The sequence below is a fragment of the Megalops cyprinoides genome, chromosome 16 (genome assembly GCF_013368585.1).
Source record: "Megalops cyprinoides isolate fMegCyp1 chromosome 16, fMegCyp1.pri, whole genome shotgun sequence".
Taxonomy (NCBI): Eukaryota; Metazoa; Chordata; class Actinopteri; order Elopiformes; family Megalopidae; genus Megalops; species Megalops cyprinoides.
Window position 1 is genome coordinate 29,089,136 of NC_050598.1, and position 16,552 is coordinate 29,105,687.

At 39.5% G+C, this 16,552-nt stretch overlaps 1 protein-coding gene across 21 annotated transcripts in view; it reads left to right on the plus strand.

The window, feature by feature from the left end:
* The window catches only part of nrxn2b (neurexin 2b), a 618,578-nt gene that overhangs the window by 150,930 nt on the left and 451,096 nt on the right, over positions 1-16,552 (plus strand). For 18 of the 21 annotated variants that reach the window (XM_036547806.1, XM_036547808.1, XM_036547817.1 and 15 more), the window contains exon 4: positions 1,957-1,986. The exons of the other annotated variants lie outside the window; for them this stretch is intronic. In XM_036547806.1, the coding sequence (XP_036403699.1) occupies positions 1,957-1,986 (30 nt within the window). The remainder of the gene's footprint in view (positions 1-1,956; positions 1,987-16,552) is intronic. 21 annotated transcript variants of the gene reach the window in all.

The following is a 16,552-nucleotide window of genomic DNA, read 5'->3' on the forward strand; positions in this document are numbered from 1 at the left end:
AAAGGGCAGTGTTTTATGGACACCTTTAAGTATCTAGGACTTCTTAGTTCGTTTTATTTTAGCAGTGTCTGGAACTCCTTAAGAGTGAGACAGACCAGAGAGAAATTTGGGCATTATGGGATAGATACAGTAGCTATACTGTCATAGTAAAGTTTTGCAAATTCCTGCAGGGGGATTTCAAGCACAACTCAAAAACCTTTGCAAAGTAACGCAACACCTGTTAAGTTCAGCGCTGCATGGACAGAGCTTTCCATTCGGGATAGAAAGAGTCTGCTGGTCACAACAGACAAACTCAGGGCGCTCAGGTTTTGGGTGGCTCGGGCGTGGTGTTGTCCGGTGCTATTTTTGTTCCTACATACCTCATTCTTAAAGGCTGGGGTTGGACAGGTGTCAGAATACTGATCCTGGTGCTGCTGATGTCTCACCTCCAGGCTAAATAATGAGCCACGTGGTACCACGCTGTGTGCTGTCATCAGCATGTCCGTTACCTGGGCAGCGTTTCGGAAATTTATCTGACCCCCATTAATCGGAATGTGGATTATGGAAAATGGTTACTGCTTCCTGGTCACACTTAGTAGCAAATAGGGACTGGAGATTCATTGCAATTGTGTAACTACTAATTAACAAAAATGTTAAATGTCTACTGCATGTTTGTCAGTACACACATAATTACATATAGGATGTGAGCTGGATTTGGGGGTATAGCATGCGGTTTGGACACAGTTTGGGTTTGGGTTAAGCTCATGGTCAGGCTTGTTCAGGTAAGCTGTGTAAACACAGATGCTGCCTACTCATATTTCAGATAAATTACATTGGAGCAACCTTGTATATGCATTGCAGATGGTATTGTTCAGTCCTTGTGTTGTAATTGCATTTGTAAATTTCACTGTTCAGATGAAGTGAAACAGAGGTGCTAGCTGGGGATTGAGGTGTGGTGTGTTCTTATGGGGACAGGTTACTGGATTCATTGCTTTGGTCAAACTGAATTTCAGCTGGTTGTAAAGCTGCTGTGCTGTGATGTTTCTGTAATGATGACATTCTTGATGTCACCTGTTAAGGCCCTCTGAGTGTTTTTTTGCAAAATGTTGGCTTGTATTGGTGGGAGCAGGGGGGGGTGGGAGGGTGGCATCCTGTTGGTTTATGAAGCTGGAATCTGTTGGAGTCCGATGTGCAATCTTCTCCTTATTGTGGCATCTATTATGGTGAACAACTGCATTGTGATTTTAATGGGCAAACTGTTGGCTAATTGCTTCTGCTTTATTTGGATAGTAAATTTGCACAATGCATTCTGGGACTGACAAGAGACTTCTGCTAGTTGGAGAGCTCCCCGATTTTTCACAACAGTATCTTACAATGCATACAGTTTGTCCCTAAACTCATGATAAGATAATACAGTTTGCTATAGATATTATCCAACTAATATGGAAATGGGGCCTCCTAGAGGTGTAATGTTTTCCCCGATGTTTTTTGAATTACAGAAACATGTCTGTTTGTTTCCCTTTGATTAGTGTACCTCTGTCCCCCTTCCTCTCTTAGAAACCTCGGATCTCCAAAAACAAATTAAGTGAAATTTGAAACAAAGCATAAAAAAAAACAACAGTCTATCTGGTATTAGCTCTCCTCAGCCAAACAGTTATGTGTGTGTATTCCATTGGTATTTCAAAGAAAAAAAAAAGCATTTGTGTGAGCAATCGCCTTCGGGGGCTGCACCGAATAAAATGCTTTTTTTTTTTCGAACCCCCTCCCTCCCCCCCACCCCACTCGAGAAGTGTTTCTTTGTTTTCACTTATACTCCCTCCTCCTTTTGCTTTGATTTGAACTCCGACATCCGTGTCCGCCCGGGGATGTCTGTCACAAACTGCAGTCCAACGTTGTGACAATGCTTTTTTTCTTCCCGTGCCTTTTATGACCTTCTGTTTTTCCTTTCTTTCTTTTTTTTCTGTTCTTTCCTTCAAGGTCTGGCGCACCTGACGTTAAACAGCCAAGGTATGGGTCCATTCTTTTTTTTTTTTTCTTATTTCTTTTTTTCTGGAAAACTTCCTCACCAAATCCTCACCCCCCCACTTCCTCGTTCCTGCGTCTGCCTACCACCCTTCCCTTACCCCCGAAAGAATATTTTTTTTACCCCTCCCTTTCTCCAGCACCCCCCTTTCCCCCCTGTACCCTGTCATTTCCTCTCATTTGGTGCTTCCTGCCCATGTCGCTGTGCTTTTTGTCCCTTCATACTGTCCGTACCACCCTTGTCCTGTCCTCTGGCCCACCACCAGGAGCTTCTTCTCTGACCTCCACACCCTGGGCTGAAGGTACGATTTTTCTGATCTCCCTTTATGCTTGGATTGGGTCGGCTTGCGTCGCAAATGTTTACGCTACATCACACAAAAAGAGGTGCGAAACGGTATCAACAGCAACAGGTGTGCAGAATGCACAGGGCTTTCCGCTCTGCTGTCATTCTCATTGTTTGGCCCCCCTCTGTCCCGTCTGTCTGATGTGTGCAATACAAAGGCGATAAATGTAGCGTCAGCGGCGGCGGCAGCGGCACCAGCAACGAGAACAAGGAGGAAATGCCAAGGATAGAGGAAGGGTGTCGAGGAGCACCACCTGCCACAGCTGGGGCCGCGCGCTCAATCTGCTCTGACATCACTCGCTTTTATCCTCCCCATCCATCTCACTGGGTTCAGAACGCGCCGAACCCTCGCTCGCAGTAGCAAATAGAGCGGCCGATGTTTACAGCACGACTGTCGGGTGCATTCAGTGGCTCCGGCTCAGTTTGGCGGGGCTTTTTGTTTCCCCTCCTCCCTCGTTCCGCCTGGCCCACCCCATACACAGCGCTGGTCTGAAAGCTGGCAGGAGACAATCGTAGATTGTCATGCCGCCATTTTCTGTAAGGTTTCTTATAGGGCTGCGCGATATGACAATATGTATCGTGTGATGATAGAAAAACGTCTATCGTTTAATATTATGCTCTATCATTTATTTCGTTGTCGCAAATCACACACTTTACGGCAATATTTTTCATCATTTGGATGATGCTTTGCGTTCTTCCACATGGCACGGATGCAGGCAGGAAAGTGAACGTGACACAGAACTATAGTTGAAAAGTGTTATCGATTTACCTTTTTATATTTTATACATTAACATTTTATATTTTGTTACACGCTTAACCCTTTCACACGTAATGTATTTTTATGCTATGTAGTGCGCGTGTTACCTTACACGGTTTGTTATATTTTCATTAGCGTTATTAAGCTTCTCATAGTTTTCAGTTAGCATTTACTATATTTTTTAACGTTAAATCATTGTTTCCTCAAAGCTAAAATTAGCTAGAATTTTTCCAATCTAATCCAATTTAATTGCACATATGCGCCAAAGGGTTAATTGAAAATTTGCACAAAGGTTCTAAATAAAAGGAGAAAAATAATCAAATATGAGTAAGTACCTTTTATCCGTCGAGTATATAATTCAAAATGTAATAAGAAATAGGCCTTTCCATGTGGTCGTTTTATTTAAACTATTTATTCATTGAATTTACAGAAAATGTGCTATATCATGATATGTATCGTTGTCGGGATATGAAATGACCTATATCAGGATATGAAATTTTGGTCATATCGCACAGCCCTAGTTTCTCATGCACAGGGACAGCACACTCCAGATCTTCACTTCGTGTGTCACTGAGCCAGCCATGACCTCTTAAATCACCTCTTAAGTGAAAACTTTAATGCTGAATGTAGTTATAATATACATGTTATTTATTACCATCCATTAACCATGGAAGTTAATTGAGAACCAGATTTCATTTTCAATAAGGAACTGTCTGAGGCGCTCACAACACAACCAATAGAAACTCATTAAGGCCGCTACTGAAAGGCCACTAAAAGCAGGTTCAGTTACTTAAAAGGTGCACATTGCGTATGTATGTCATTATTTTGGGGGAAATGACAGCTCCGCTGGATTAGCTTTTTCTCACTCTGCATTTCTTATCACTTACACGGAACGGGGTGTGACTGTTAATTTTGGGGTGTGGATTGGCACAGACTCTCAGTGCATTGGTGTGTAGATGATCCTAAAAACCTGTGAGGTGAAAGGTTTTTACAATGCAAATGCAAGTTCCAAAGCCTAATTGAGGTGTAACGATAGAAGACCTGACAGGTGATGATAATGAGGACAATTCAGATTCTTTTGATGGGTAGGAGAGGCTTCCACATACACATACTACTGTAGAGACAGTATTATTTATCAATATAATATGTGGAAAAATATGTAACCATGTATGGTGCTACAGATAGACATACAAGACATACCTTAGACATACAATCTAAGGTCAAGGGCTCCGAAAACCTGAAATATCGTGGAATCAAACTTCTGTTGCATCGTCATTTAATTATTTTCTCATCCCTCAGAATTTAGTCAATCAATGACAGAGATGGAGCCATTCAATCACTATACTTATGTACTGAATATAGATGGATCAGCACAGTGTAACAATCTCACAGTTGTACTGCATGTGGAGACAGCTTTAAATAAACTTCCCTATCATAGCAGTTCTGTGAAATAAACACTGAACATGAACTGAAATGAACTGGACAGTTTACCACCCCTGACAAGATGCATCCTATCAGTGGTCTCCACTTTTTCCAGCCTTGGCAGAATCTGCCAGGATCAAAACATACTGCTGTTAAATTGGAAACCAAGTAGCGCTTTGGGTTTAAACCTAGTTAGAACAAATGCCTGCTTTGATTCAGATGAAACAGCAAAACAGCTACGTTACACAAATGCTCATACAGTGTGACCAAAATGATTAGGGACACGCCGGTAAACGACCCCAAACTGCGCTGGAATAAACAGGCATTGAAGACGAACGGCCGTCACCCTCATTTCCACGGCTGACGAGAGGGACACACAGAGTGGCCTTGGATCTGCTGAGCACGCATCAAATGTCCGCAACAGGCTGTCGTGGGAGACGGGGCTTATTCCTGAATTCAGTCTCCATCTTGTTTTAGATGTTATGACCTCTCTTAATACATCCTGGCCCTACACTGCCCCCTGTGGGCCAGCTCCTCCTCCATGTTACCGCTGGAAGAGTGAAGCTTTTGGGACAGGAATAGAATCGTGCGCTGCTGTGTCACTGCACATAGGAGATATGAACCTTACATGGTCTTACAGGTAAATTTGAACTAGGGTGGCCACACCCTACATTCTTCACACTGCAATGACGAATGAACTGTTCGTGCCTTCATTTGCTACATTAATGTGATTGCTAAACTGATCATGACATCAGTTTAGCAATCACATTATCTGATAAACATATCTGATATGTGTATATATATATATATATATGTAATAAAAGAATTATATAACATTACTACTATTGTAGTATCTGTATGTGGAAGCCTACCTACACATTCAGTGAATCTTTATTTTTCCTCATAATCTTGCTAGTTAGTATATTCTGACGATGTGTCAAGATTGGTTTCCTTTACATGGCAGATTTTGCTACGGTAACAAATTCTGACAAAGCATTCCAGCAGCCTATTCCAGCACAGCTCGGAGTTGCTTACCGGCATGTCCCCTGCACTGTCAGTTCGGCCTTACGGTGTGCTACATCAGGGCTGGCCAGGAAAGCTCCAGGGTGTATTAAATTTCTTTTAACGCACACTAGGAAAGAGCGGGAGCGCTTTCTGGCCAAGAACAGACTCGCTAATGTCTCCAGCAGCCTTTTTTTTTCGTGCATTGCTCCGTAGTGCCATTCATGTGAACTGTCTGAGGTTTCAGTCGTCTGACATCAGCGTCATATTTAACAAATGTCCTCAGCGTTTAAAATACAGATGTTTGGACAGGTGGGGTGGGGCATGAGTGAATTTTATTGCCTTCACCTTGCACAGAGATGTCTTCCTACAGCAACCTGACATACAGTTCCAGACAACTCACAATCATTTTCTTAAAATGTCAAGTAAATAAATAACACAGATAAAAATTGAATAAATATTCTTACCCCACTGCATTTCTCAGTATTTTTCTCCTTCTGGGCACAAAGAAGTTCAGTGTCATCACATATCAACAGTATCAACTGGGTGTCAGCAGTACCTACTCACTGGTTAGATTGTCAATCCCAGTCCTCCTTGCTTGGTTTTCAGTTTGGAAAGTGATCTTTGAGAATTTTACAGATGCTGTTTTCCTTATAAATAATATTGTTTTTAAGATTAAAAAGATCTTAGATTTCCTCATTTGTACACTACACACAACACTCCTCTCACAATCTTTTTGTAATACAAGCATACCTCACTTTGAAAGAGAGATGGGCCTGAGTTGTTTTTAGTTGGATACATTCAAAGTTTCATATAAATGAATATGAATATAAAAGAAATGTTGATAAGAATGTGGCTTTAATCTGGAAATAATCATAAATTTACCACAAATACAATAAACCTACCTGGTCTTTTGTCATGATTGTTTTAATGTTGATAAGTTCCTGGCTGTTGGTCTTTGCTGCGCACTTTGAGCCCACATTTAATTAAATTTCATAAAAAATTTTCCTAGTTAAAATATGTCAAATAATTAACCAAAATGGAGCTCTTATCAGCACAAGGGGATTACCAAAGCTGAGGGGGGTGCTGTGTTTTGTATCCCATGCACTTTTATTTGTTTTTAGTTTTTCCCCCACTTTGTTGATTTTTTTTTTTTTTTCCTATTACTGAACATAAATGGACAATTCATTTCCAGAAGCTATGTCTTGTACCTCTGCATGGGTGCCAGTGCGTTATATACATTTCAATTGTATCCTTCTGTACTTCATGAATTCCGGCTATGACGCATTAAAACACAGTGTACACATCTTACAGTTCTATAGTTCAACACTCGTGATGTAAAGCTGAAAGTCACACGTCAGATTCCTCAACCACTCAGCCACACTGCCAGTAGACAAGAGTGTTCCCAATTTGTGTTTCTTAAGTGATCCTGGTCAGGCCCCTTTCTTTATATACGGACCTTTCTTCTGCTCCCAGTTCATTCTCTGTGGGTTTTCTCCAGCCCTTCCCCAAATGCTTCCGCGGGCAGCAGGTGGAGTAAAACTCAGGAGCGAAACAGAGTGCTAAGAAACCAAGTCAGGAGCGCAGTGACCTTTACGTTGCAATAAATACGAACTCCCTCCTCTGTACGCTCAATGCGGATGCACCTCTTTCGCATTAAGCCCTACTGCACGCTCCCCTTAGCTCATCAAAGCTCAGGACCCTATTTCACCAAGGGAGAAAAATCCGCCTGACCCCCATCTCAGCATCCTACCTCATTTACTCATGTGCACTGCCCTCTTCTGGTGAACTACAATTCCTAGGGGAGGAGGGCTCTCAACAGGAAGTGAGGCCCTGATTGGTTGGAAAGAGTCAGTCTAGTCTTATTCCTTTGGGCCTCGATTTTCCAGTAACGAAAAGAAGAGAAAAAGAGGGGTTCTGTTTTTTTTAAATGAAGTGAACTATTTGCTTTGTTTGTGCTGTTGCGTCATTGGAGGTTTCATTAAGTGGGAGGGCATGACCTAAACTCCCTTATCTGCTGATCTCTGTCAGGGAGTTGCTCAGCTCCTAACCACACAGGCTGGAAGAGGAAGATCAAATATAATTCTTCACAGACCCCAGATAACTGAGTGGGGAAAAGACTGGGAAAGCACATTTGGAATTAGACAGCATGTGTTCTTGCAAATCATCAGAATTGTTATGAATATACAATTCATATACAAAAGAGTAGCCAAAGAACCAAAACAAGGTGAAAGTACCTGATTTTGATCTGTGCCACGGGCATCTCACTGAGTCCTAATGCATAGTCTTCTTGAAAATGACTTACTCTTATCTTTTATATATAATTCATTTGGGGAAACTGAAGAAAATTACCATGAACACAGCAGCTGAAATCCAGCAGAACCAGCTGAGTGAAAATTTGTTTAATCATAAAAATGCCTTGTCTGCCATGTTATTGATCGGGAATATTTAAAATTAATACATCTGTTCTTGCTAGACCGGGGTTCAGAAGACTCTTTCAGAGATCAATAAACCCATTTAGCTCAGAAATAAAGCAAGGAATTTAAGTGAATGACACAATTTTCATGTGAAGGTTGCTAAGCCTTTATCTGCAATAGAGCTGGGATGGAGCGTGTTTGTGAGCGGGGATCAAAGCCACCTCACTGCCGGTGTCTGGCAGGATGGATCAGACTGGTCCTTTTTCAGCTCTGCTCTCGCCATTACCAGCCATTGAGACACTGAGATCGATGCTTCCATCCTCACAAAACCTGTCCTTGGCGGGTCTGAAGAGCGCACCTTGACACCACCCTGATTCCTATCTCAAGTGTCTGCGTTCTCCCAAGCCCATTTCTTTGTATGCCAGCATATACCTGCAGGTCACCTCTGAGCACCGCTGAAAGATCACCTCTTCTCGGTGTGCCCCTGAAGAGACTGAGGCCCATAATTTTGTTTTCTTTTTTTTAATCAGAAATACATTAATAAATATTGGAAATAAAATAGTAGACTAAGGTTGCGCACACTACTCTCTTTTTGCTGTCATTATGTTTCAGTGTGAAGCATGCCTTCACTTGGTTGTGGAAGCCTGCACAGAGCAATGCCATTTAAATATCTGGTGACTTCATTATTTGATTCTGATGGAATGACCATTAAATGACACCACACCCCAACCAATCAGAGGGATATGATAATTCTCCAGTGATATGCTAATTAGCGCAACAGACTAATTCATGATGAAAGTCATTAATGAGGACTTTCACATAAATATAGTATGAATTCAGAAATTCAGAACAGATGCTGGGCTGTCTATGTAAATCACGCTGTCAAATTTTAATAATTCATAACTTTCTCAGTATAAACTTTGGAGGCATGTTCCCTATACTCTGTATCTAACCAAAAATACAATGCCGTTAACCTTTTAACATTTTGTTTGCATAACCATTATTAGAAAACCACCATCATTTTTTTTTCCTCCATAACAAGGGATCATTCTGTCTGTTATTGTAGCTTAATGTAATTAGGATATAAATAATATATCCTATTTTCATTAGTATAGCATTACCTCCAGTGATAAGATTGATTTAAAATTCATATGGTCATACGGTCGTGAAAAGACTACACTTAAGTCTTCCACACAGTTTATCCATTTTTAATTGTAGTAGGTCCTTGGCCTGCTGTTGCAAGTTAAACTTGTTGCTTTGTGTTCTGAGCATGATTGAGCCTGAGTGTTTTGATTATGTTAGCAGATGAGAGCACCTTAATTTCTGTTCTTGAGCTCTGTGGCGCAGTGTGATTTCCCTTGCTATGTGTAATTAAAGATGTGCTGCCGAAGCAAAGATCTTAATCTGTGCAGTACCGAAGATGGCTCCTAAAACTAATATAAAATGTAAAATCCAAAGAGTAGGTAAATAATTGATTAAATAATATTTAAATAAAATCATGTATACACTACTAGTCAAAAGATTAGGACACGCCTGATTCGGATAATGGGAAACATGCTTTCAAATACATTTACATAGTCTGAAGACTTAATGCTTAAATGCTTAAATGTTTGAAATTTATTCCGTATACAATTATAAATAGTGAAGGCGATGCCAATGTATGAATTTCCATCCAAAAAAAAAAAAAAAAAATCTTTTTTGACTGTTTTAAAGACTCTAAAATATACGAGAGTTTTGATTTGTTTATAGCACTTTTTGGTCACTGCATAATTCCGTTTGTGTTATGTCATAGTTTTGATGTCTGCACTATTATTCCAACATGTGGAAAATAATAAAAATAAAGAAAAGTGTGTTTAAACTTTTGAGCGGTACTATATATGAGTAGAAAAAAAACTTCATAAATATGTGGAAAATTAAAGTTATTAATATTAGTATAATTTGCATATAACCAGGTTGCTCCTAAATCCAGCAGTTTTGTCAGTTGATATTTCACATTTGGTCTTTGTTCTGTTAAAAAGTTAATCAGAGACTGAGGAGCAAAGCTGCTATTAGGGAACAATCATGTCCTTTTAAAAGAAAAAAATCATATAATTAGAAAAATAGGAGAGCCAATTAAGTTGAAGGCATTAAATGAGGCATGAATCTTCAAACAATTAAAGCAAGGGGAATGTAAGTATTGCTTACATAGAGATCACATTTAATTTAACGAGGGTATGATAATATGTTCGCTCTGACATGAAGTGGAAAAAAGTAAATATTTGTAAATGATTAGCCACATATCTTAAATGTATCAGGTTTAAGATATATTGTTTGCCAAAATTCAAAGTGTAATCCTTGTCTCAGTTCACATGAATGGCACCACAAAGTCATATATATATGATCATCCACTGTCTTACTCCAAAATGACTTAAGAGCAAATTAATATTCCTTAAACCTGAGAGCTTCAGTAGCTTTAGTAAGACTCAGTGAAATGCCAATACATAAATGAAATGTAATACATAAAGGTTTCCTTAGGAAAATGAAGTGAAATTTAATTGCTTGAGTCCTTAGTGATTGATGACAGATTATCATCATCGGAGCAGTGGACTTTCAGAATTCACCCTGCAATTTTAACTCCACATTATTCATAAAAAAGTCACTTTTATTAGGCATTTTTTAATCCAGGGGGAGGGTTGTGTGTTTAAACTAGCGTTGTTTGGAATCAGGCCTCAATTAAATCTAAACTCCCTTTGTTTGTCCTTTTGAATTTATCCTATGATACTTTATGGTATGAATTTAAGCCCTTGTGGCATGAAGCACTGGCCTGTACAAATATAAGCTTGGTAATTCTGTTAGCATTTCGCTACTGCTGAAGTTTGACAGTTTAAATGATGACAAATGAGACACTGTTGCCCAGTAAGGTGCGAAGAGATTTTCCCTAAATGGCATGGCACTGTCAGCACCAGGATTAGCAACAGGATTTTTGGTCACATTACCCAAAAAAACTAGGCTATTTAAAGCACATCATTATGGTTTAGATGTATTCAGGTCTATGTATTGCCATAGCTACCTCTGTCATTCCCAAAGCCTTTTTTCATTAGTGCCTGTTTATTTCAAGCTCAGGGAGCAAAACAATTTAATTTTCAACAAGTTTTTATTCTGTTTTCCTTTTTCTTAGTTCTTCTTTATCGTTTCTGGTTTGCCATTTTTGTAGAGTTTGGGGAACGTTTGTACTTTGCCTACTTCGCTCATAAAATGGGTTGATTTCTGGTCAGCACCCACCAAACAATTATCTCCATCTCCTTGGATTAGTCTTCCTTGCTGCTTTCTGGCAGACTGTGCTTCCTCCAAAATCGGGGAAATTAGCAACAAACCAACCATTCGCATGAGGGATTTTAAAAGGTATGATTTGGTATGTCAAGATTATGAATCTCTGGCCAGATACACCCAAACATGCACTTGAATTCATTTTTCAATCTGCATTATGATGCTGATGGTCACTAAAATTGACACAAAAGCATTAATCGAAACAAAAGGGAACTCCTGCATGAATTCTTTAAACAATAGCAAAGTGCATTGTGAAAAGGGTAAACTGCACCCATAGGGCAAACGGACATCTGCCCATCTCAGGGCTTAAACATAAAAAATGATCACATATGGATATCAATGTTCATAAGGGAGCCCTAACTCCTGGCACATCACTCGCCCAGGTCGTTCTCATTCCCTTTGGCTTGAGGGCTCTTTACTACAGTCCCGCCGAGTTCACTTTATTTCACACTTGTTTTCTTATTTCAAGCATATGTGCACTCATAATATTATATAGCTGATGGTATTCCCTTTTCGCCTGCTAGCTTGTAAAATCCGCCACGGTTCAAACGCCTTAACAGCAGGTGGAGTTCCTACGCCTGCATTTAAGCGTCTGTGTGGGGAATGGAAACGCCGTTGTCCCTGTTTGTCCTTTTATACCCCCCCCCCCCAAGCACACATAGACTTAAATAAAAGTGACGCGTGGAGGGGCATGGAGGCAGCGCAGAGATGTGTGTAAAGGCACTTGGACACGCAGCACAAAGATGGAGGGGTCAAGTGTCACACGCTGGCAGACACTCTCCTTTGATGTCTCTCGTGAAGCATTGTTCCTCTGGCTGATGGCGAGAGGAGCTGTATCCAACAGTCTCACACACACACACACACACACACACACACACACACACACACACACACGTGTGCATGCCCGCATACATACGCACACACAGCCATCTACCCACGCAAAGTCTCCACTGTACACAGTCCCACTGACTCACATACACACAAACACACACACACACACACACACACACACACACACGTGTGCATGTCCGCATACATACGCACACACAGCCATCCACCCACGCAAAGTCTCCACTGTACACAGTCCCACTGACTCACACACACACAAACACACACACACACAAACACACACACGCACACGCACAAACAGAAACACAGTCACGCTGAACCCAACAGTAAGGTCTCATCTCATGCAACAAAATATAAACTGAATATAAACTCAACGATGATGAAAAAGATGAAAAATGACCTTTTAACAAATTCATTCTGCTCACCGAGTCCAACCAGTGTAGAATAAAAGAACCAGCAAAGTTACGTACTGGGACATTTTGTCCATGCTATGTTACAAACATAAGTATCAGATGAATTTATCAACATCAGACACACTCAGAGTACATGTTAAATGAAAATATGTCTCTCTTATATGTGTAGATAATGGATCACAGTGTCCACCCACACATAGTCACTTAATGTAAGGAGACTGGTAAACCATGATCTAAGCTTCATTTGTGACATTGAAGGTCACAGATTCTGAAATAAATATGAATGACATTTTAAAGTAGTTCCTTGTGATACAATATTGATTTGTGATCAATAAAAAGCAAACGGCACATATTAACTTTCGATTTTTTTAAGTCTTGAGCTTAACTCAAGCTCTTTTTTTGGTTTACCAACAGTAAAGTGTTTTGTTTGCATTTTTTGAAGTGGAACCTTACAGTAATACAACACATATTACACTGTAACACAGAGCTTATAGTAATGCTGCAATTCAGTGCTGTCAAAAAATAACAATTTACAAAATGTAAAGACTAAAATATAGATCTATAACACACCCAGAGTTTGAGTGCTGCTCGCATCCATGCAAAAATAAGTTCACACCTTTAGGAACAATATGCAGATTATGACAGCCTCCCATTTTTAATTTGGCATGCCATTTTCTCTCGTAACTTTTAAGATTCATAAGTAATTACAGCTAGAAGTAAATTCTGTGGTACTTCCGATTGAAACTTTTTGTTGGAGAGATGTGTTGATTACCTTTTATAATATGTGAACAGAACCAGGAAGAGAAGAACCAACATCGGCATTTGAATAAGTCCATGTGCACTATTAATATTAGGAAGAAGTAAGATTCAGAGAGTCAGAATCCTTGGACTTTTGGTGAGAAATAGTTTCTCAATCTCCACACATTTCCTCTGCACATTCAGTAGGTAGAGCTCCAAGTAACTGTAGTTGTCTTCATGCATTTTCTTGCTAAGTTGATGCAATTAGCAAGTTAACTGTATTGTTATCCCCAGTGATGAATTTGCATTTCATATTTTGTGTGTTGTTCACTGTAATGCCAAGTTTTAATCCAATGGTGTTAGCGACTGTAATAGTTTGTTACAAAGTTAGTCAGCGTTGTGCTGTGCATCAGAACTGAGTTATTAAATATTTTCTTATTATATGTTCAATTGAGCAATGTATGCTGTTGTTTTCATAGAGCACATATTTGAACAAAAGAGAATCTTTTATTAAATCTACTACTACTATTACTATTATTATTATTATTATTATTATTATTAATAGTAACAATAATAAAATGTAATGTGCAATACACAGATTATAATAATACACATGATCATCAATTAACAGGACAACATCAAAAAAAGTATGTTAAAAAAGAAGTGGTAAGCATGATGCAAAAAGCTGTTCTGAACTTGCAGGGAATTTGTTGAGGCTTTAATGGTGTTCTCATATAATTGGCTGTACCAGAATCAGGCCTCCGATGTCTGGCAGGGCTAGGTGGTGTAAGGCTCCTGTCTGACAGTAGGTTTGCATGGTAAATAATAATGCTTGTTAGTTTGGGAATTTCAGCTGAATCGGGTGGTGCCCATATATTAATGATTATAAAACATATTGACTTATTGGCTCATTTACTTGCTTTCAGATGGGAGGGGCAGTAATGCAAAACACTTGTCATAAAAAGCATGAAAATATGAATCATGTACTGCCTCATCCTCCATCTTCCAGATGCAACCTAACTGCAGTGTAGGCCAGATTCAACCTAACTGCAATCTAGGGCTGCTTTAACGTACCTACAGTCTAGACAAGATTCAGCCTAACTGCAGTCTAGGCCAGCTTTAACCTACCTACAGTCTAGACAAGATTCAGCCTAACTGCAGTCTGGGCCTGAACCAGTGTAATCAATATAAAGTAATGTAGCAAAATGATCTAAAAATTTTGTAAACCAAAAAAACAAAAAGGAAACTCCAATGTAGTCTTTGCTTAAATCCGCTGCAATTGCAATTCGTGCCCTATTCAATGTCAAATCTCAAGTCAAAGAATACATTAAATACATATATTTTGTAAACACATATATTTTTCTTTTTTATTTTTATACCATGTATGGATACCACATTTTTGTGCAGGATCAGCTGACTAAATCCCATAGTTGTTGTTGATGATGATGATGGTGGTGATGATAAGGATCAACATCATTACAATGAAATTACCTCTGTGACCTTCTGGGACGGCACAGACTTTGCGGCCGCCACGGCAGCCTGGGATTGATTGCCGTTTCGACCATGGCTGAGTACTCCTTTTGTCAGGCGGGTCACCCTTCAGAGCTGCCAGCCGGGCTCACAGGAAGTGACAGAGCGATAGCGACACGTTCAAGACTTTCACCTCATTAAAGCAAACAGCGGGCAAATGCAAAAGGGCAAAAGCGTGAATAATGCTGCTCTGGTGCTGAGTGACCCGCAAATTGCAGAACCATGTCCAGACAAGACTACACAGAACAATCAGCCAATCAGGTTTCTCACAAAGCCCTTCATTAGGCAGTTCCTCCGGATGTAGTCAAAGCTATAAAAAGTCATAGTAATAGCTAGGAAGGAAAGTTTGAGAACAAACTTTAAGATGGCTTGAAATAGCCTAGAATGGTAGTAGCTAGTAGTTATAGGCTTGGAGATGGTCTGCATCTGTGGCCCATTGTGACACCAGCTGGTCGTATTAGAATGTTCAGACTCTCAATGTTCTATCCATGCTTGTCAATAGGAGATTTTTCAATGTAAAATCATAAATAGCTCAAAAAAATATTTAGGATTATTATTTTTGCCCAAAAATTTGGTGGGAGGGGCCCTCTTGGTAGACATGTTGACTTTTTGTCATGTGTCATAATGCAGTCAAATGGCCCTATCGTGTCACATAATGCAAGTTGTATCACATTTTGTCAAATGTTAGGGACTCATTACAAAGGATTCATGCAAAAATTAAAACCCATTTTTGTTTGTCAGAATTTTGGTTAGAGGGCCAAACTTTGGCATGAGGGCTAGATAACACTTGAACCTGAAGTGAAGTTCAAATGTTATATCACATTTTACATTACCAGTTCAATGTCACTCTTCAGAAAACATTTTCTTATGAATGCAAATTGTGTTTCGTTAAGGGTTTATGAGTACATACTTCCTCTCATGTATGATCTGGACTTTTCTAAACTCTTAATCTGTTAAAGTTAAAAACTAGTTGAAAGGCAATTGCACACGAATGCCAAAAGAGGCACAACAGCTCAAAACACAGTTCAGCTTCAATACCGAAATGAAGATTGGGTTCAGCCGGTCGGGGAATATATGAGGTCAGAAAATATAAATAAATAAATAAAACTGTAAAATGTTGATGCACCAACAATGTTCTTTAAGTTGTCATCATACTACATCTGTTGCATCAGTGATTGGGCAATGAAATGTAAAGTATTTGATTAAAAAAAAAAAAACAACAACATTGTTTTCTGCTGGAAGCATTTCCTCCATTCCCTCTGCAATCTTTCCTGACACATGGTTCAGTGGTCTTTTTGACGAGGGAGAAACCCATTTCGCTCTGACCACTTGCTGTGGCCATCGGAGTCGTTGCCTGAAAACAAACCCGCTGCTTGCTTTTCTTGACCTTTTAAGTTCGAATTACAATTTGCTCTTGTTGGCTGGACAGTGATAAGGCAATAAAGCTGCTAATGGAAAGACCTGTATATGTTTTTTTTTTTTTTTTTTTCCTTGAATTAAAATTTTGTTGATGCCAAGAAACTTTCACTTCTAAACTCCAAATAGCAGAAGAATAGTTAGTTTTTGAGTTACAAATAAACAAGTATTATTGTTTTGTTTCCTTTCTGAAAATTAGTATAAATGAAGTGTCAGTCTAAAAACTGTGAAAGTTGCGAAACTGTTTAACTGCAGCTTTAAATACAATATTGTGATGCACCGAAAATTGGTTTCAGTCTCAGTTTGAACCAACAGATTTCCCCACATTAACTCTTAGCAACAAGTCAGCACAAAAAAG